The sequence below is a fragment of the Rhinopithecus roxellana genome, chromosome 7 (genome assembly GCF_007565055.1).
Source record: "Rhinopithecus roxellana isolate Shanxi Qingling chromosome 7, ASM756505v1, whole genome shotgun sequence".
Classification (NCBI taxonomy): Eukaryota; Metazoa; Chordata; class Mammalia; order Primates; family Cercopithecidae; genus Rhinopithecus; species Rhinopithecus roxellana.
In genome coordinates, this window is record NC_044555.1 from 102,026,936 (window position 1) to 102,029,849 (window position 2,914).

A 2,914-nucleotide genomic window follows, 5' to 3' on the forward strand; every position below is an offset into this window, starting at 1 on the left:
CATATCTTTATCATATTTCTGATTATTAAAAGTATATAATAAGTTTATGGAAAAATTGGAAAAGAATAAGAAATTATCAAAACAAAAGTAAGAAGCGCAATCTAAATTATTACCTCCTTTTCTAATTCACCCCATTCCCTCCAATCTGGTTTCAAGGATTGAACTGCAAGGGAAATGATGGCTATTAGTGGCTGAGGGGAGATTGGATGGAGGAGACTGCCGCTTTTCTTTTCTTGTAGCTTAGAAAAGGATAAGTAATCCTCGCTCTCAGCACAGCCACAGAAAAAGTAACAATGGTTAATATAACTTTGGGAAAATGCAGCCCCTCCCTGGTAATCAGAGAAAGACAAATTCCGACCACAGGGAGAAGGGGCCACTTTTGACCTCTGGAATTAGCAAAGACAAAAATGAGTGACAGGGCCTGGTGTGGTGGGGGGGGGGGTGGGAGGTTGGTAAGCGGTCCACTTCTGCAGCGCTGCTGGTGGGAGGGGAAAGTGGGGACCAGAGATGGGGGAATGACATAATCCTCACGTGATCAGGAGCTGACGTGAACCGAAGTCCTTATATTCCCGGGCTTCTTTCTCCTCTGGGTACCAGCTCCTTTCTGCCTTGCAGACAAGCGTGCCGTGCGTGCTTGTGGCCAAGGGAAGGAAGAGGTAAATTCCTTAAATCCCAGCAGGTTGGACTGAAGGAACCACTGGACCCCTGGGTCAGTAGTGGGTGAATCTAATGACTGGAATAGGTCCAGGCTTGCTTTCCCAAAACCGCTGCAAAATCGTCGGAGATAATTGTATCTTTTGCAGTGGGGAGTAAGGGGGTAGGTCGAAATCTTTTGAGAGACACCTAGAGATTTAGTGATAGCTTTGAAATAATCGGCTTCTCTTACCCTGGCATGCTTTCTTTTTATCCTTCTCGTCTTTCTCCAATTTTGTCAAGAGAAAATTTTAGGCCTGGGGTATGGGTTGGTGGGTGGAGAAAGGCTGAAATCTTGGGATGGAGACAACAGAAATTTAGAGATCATTTGAAAATAGTTCACCTCACTCAATGCCGGCCTGTGGTGGTGGGGTGGGGCGCGGGACAGGGCGAAGGAGGGAGACGCGGGCCTTGCAAGGCCCAGTCCTGAGGGTGAGGAGTGGGGAGTGGAAACGGAAATCCTGAAGGAAAAGACAGAGACAGGAAGGAGGGACCAGGAGGTAGAAATCCGGGAGGCGATGACGGTGATGATGAGAATCCCAGGTTCAAAATAATAACGTCTGTCTTGTCTCTGGAGCTGTTTGATTCACAGATAGCTCCTTCCTCCCCGCCCCTTCCTTTTTGTTTGCAGGTCTGTGTTCACACACATCTGGGGGAAAGAAAAAAAGCAGGAAACTACCCCGCACAGGTCAGCATGACAGAGGCACTTAGACTGAGATCTCTGAGGGTTAGAGTCGGGAAGGGCAAAAGCTAGGCGAAATTTGCGGCTTCGCAGTACATCTCCTTTTCTGCTCCCCCTCTCCCGCCCATTGGAGAGGCCATTAGCCTTGTCTGCTGGGGAAATGGTGGGTTCCTGAGGTGGGAGGGGAGAAAAGGGGGAGATGAGAGGGTGGAGGGAGCTGCAGCTGACTTATGAGGTCTGGACCTGTGGGGTAGGGATGGGAAAGTATCTTGCTTCAGAGAGAAACTGACAATCCTGTTTCAAAAGTAACAAAGCAATTTGTCTCTACATTTTCTCTCTAGAGTTAAGCAGGAAACAACAACAACAACATGCAAAAACCCTGCAAAGAAAACGAAGGAAAGCCAAAGTGCAGCGTGCCAAAGAGGGAGGAAGAACGCCCCTATGGAGAATTTGAACGCCAGCAAACAGAAGGGAATTTTAGACAGAGGCTGCTTCAGTCTCTCGAAGAATTTAAAGAGGACATAGACTATAGGCATTTTAAAGATGAAGAAATGACAAGGGAAGGAGATGAGATGGAAAGGTGTTTGGAAGAGATAAGGGGTCTGAGAAAGAAATTTAGGGCTCTGCATTCTAACCACAGGCATTCTCGGGACCGTCCTTATCCCATTTAATTAATTTCCCTGACAATTCAATTATTTTCTGTTATTAATGTTGCCCCTTTCTGTTTGTCTGCATTTTCTTGATAAATATTTGCTATCGTTTTACTCCAGTCCTTCGATGTTGCTGAGATTTACATATGATTCTTGTCAACATCTCGTCTTTTGACCCAATCTTATTCATTTAATAAGAGGTCTCATTCATTTGCATGGAAAAATGCTCATTGTATATTGCAAAGTGAAAATAATGAGTTGCAAAACAGCGTATACATATATGTGTGTATATATGTACACTTCATTTGTACATTTCTATGTGACATAATGCAAAGGAAAGTGTCTGATTTTATTATACACCAAAGGTTAACAGTGAATCTCTGTGTGATCTCTTTTTTCTTTTTTTTTCTTTTTGCCTATCTGCATCTTCTCACTTGCCAAAAAATGAATATATGTTTATGTGTGTATATTACTTGTGTCGCAAAAAACCCTAAAGTAGACACAGTAAAAGAACTTGTCAATCGCCTTTGGAAGGCAATGAAACACTAATAAACTCTCAATAACAGAAGTGTAAAAATGACATGTAAACCTTCAATTACCTCTGGATCTCTTAGCCAGAGGAATAAACTGGTAATTATTACAGATACACATGTTTAAGACTCAGTCTTTTCATAGGGAAAATATTTGCCTCACAGGGCTGCTGTGGGGAGGAAATGAGGCAGTAACCAGCTGTACTCAGTGGGATCTTGTTCCCCGCTGTGCATACAGAACGCCAACCCACTATAGAAGCACCAATAGCTTCAGAGAGGGCCTGACATGATTCAACTTGTACTCCGGAACAAGTCCAGTAGGCAGAAGTGGGGTCTTCCCTATCAGTCCTATTATTGAG

At 44.2% G+C, this 2,914-nt stretch overlaps 1 protein-coding gene across 2 annotated transcripts; it reads left to right on the forward strand.

The window, feature by feature from the left end:
* The first annotated feature begins 537 nt into the window (after positions 1-537).
* Positions 538-2,671, forward strand: TCEAL7 (transcription elongation factor A like 7). Of its 2 annotated transcripts, none has more exons than XM_010355303.1 (3): positions 538-656; positions 1,271-1,381; positions 1,717-2,671. In XM_010355303.1, exon 3 carries the CDS (start codon positions 1,744-1,746, stop codon positions 2,044-2,046), a length of 303 nt encoding a protein of 100 aa, XP_010353605.1. In that variant the 5' UTR covers positions 538-656; positions 1,271-1,381; positions 1,717-1,743; the 3' UTR covers positions 2,047-2,671. The 2 variants fall into 2 exon arrangements, with proteins under 2 accessions (XP_010353605.1, XP_030789439.1); XM_030933579.1 differs by having other exon boundaries at positions 598-656; positions 1,325-1,381.
* The last annotated feature ends 243 nt before the right edge of the window (positions 2,672-2,914 follow it).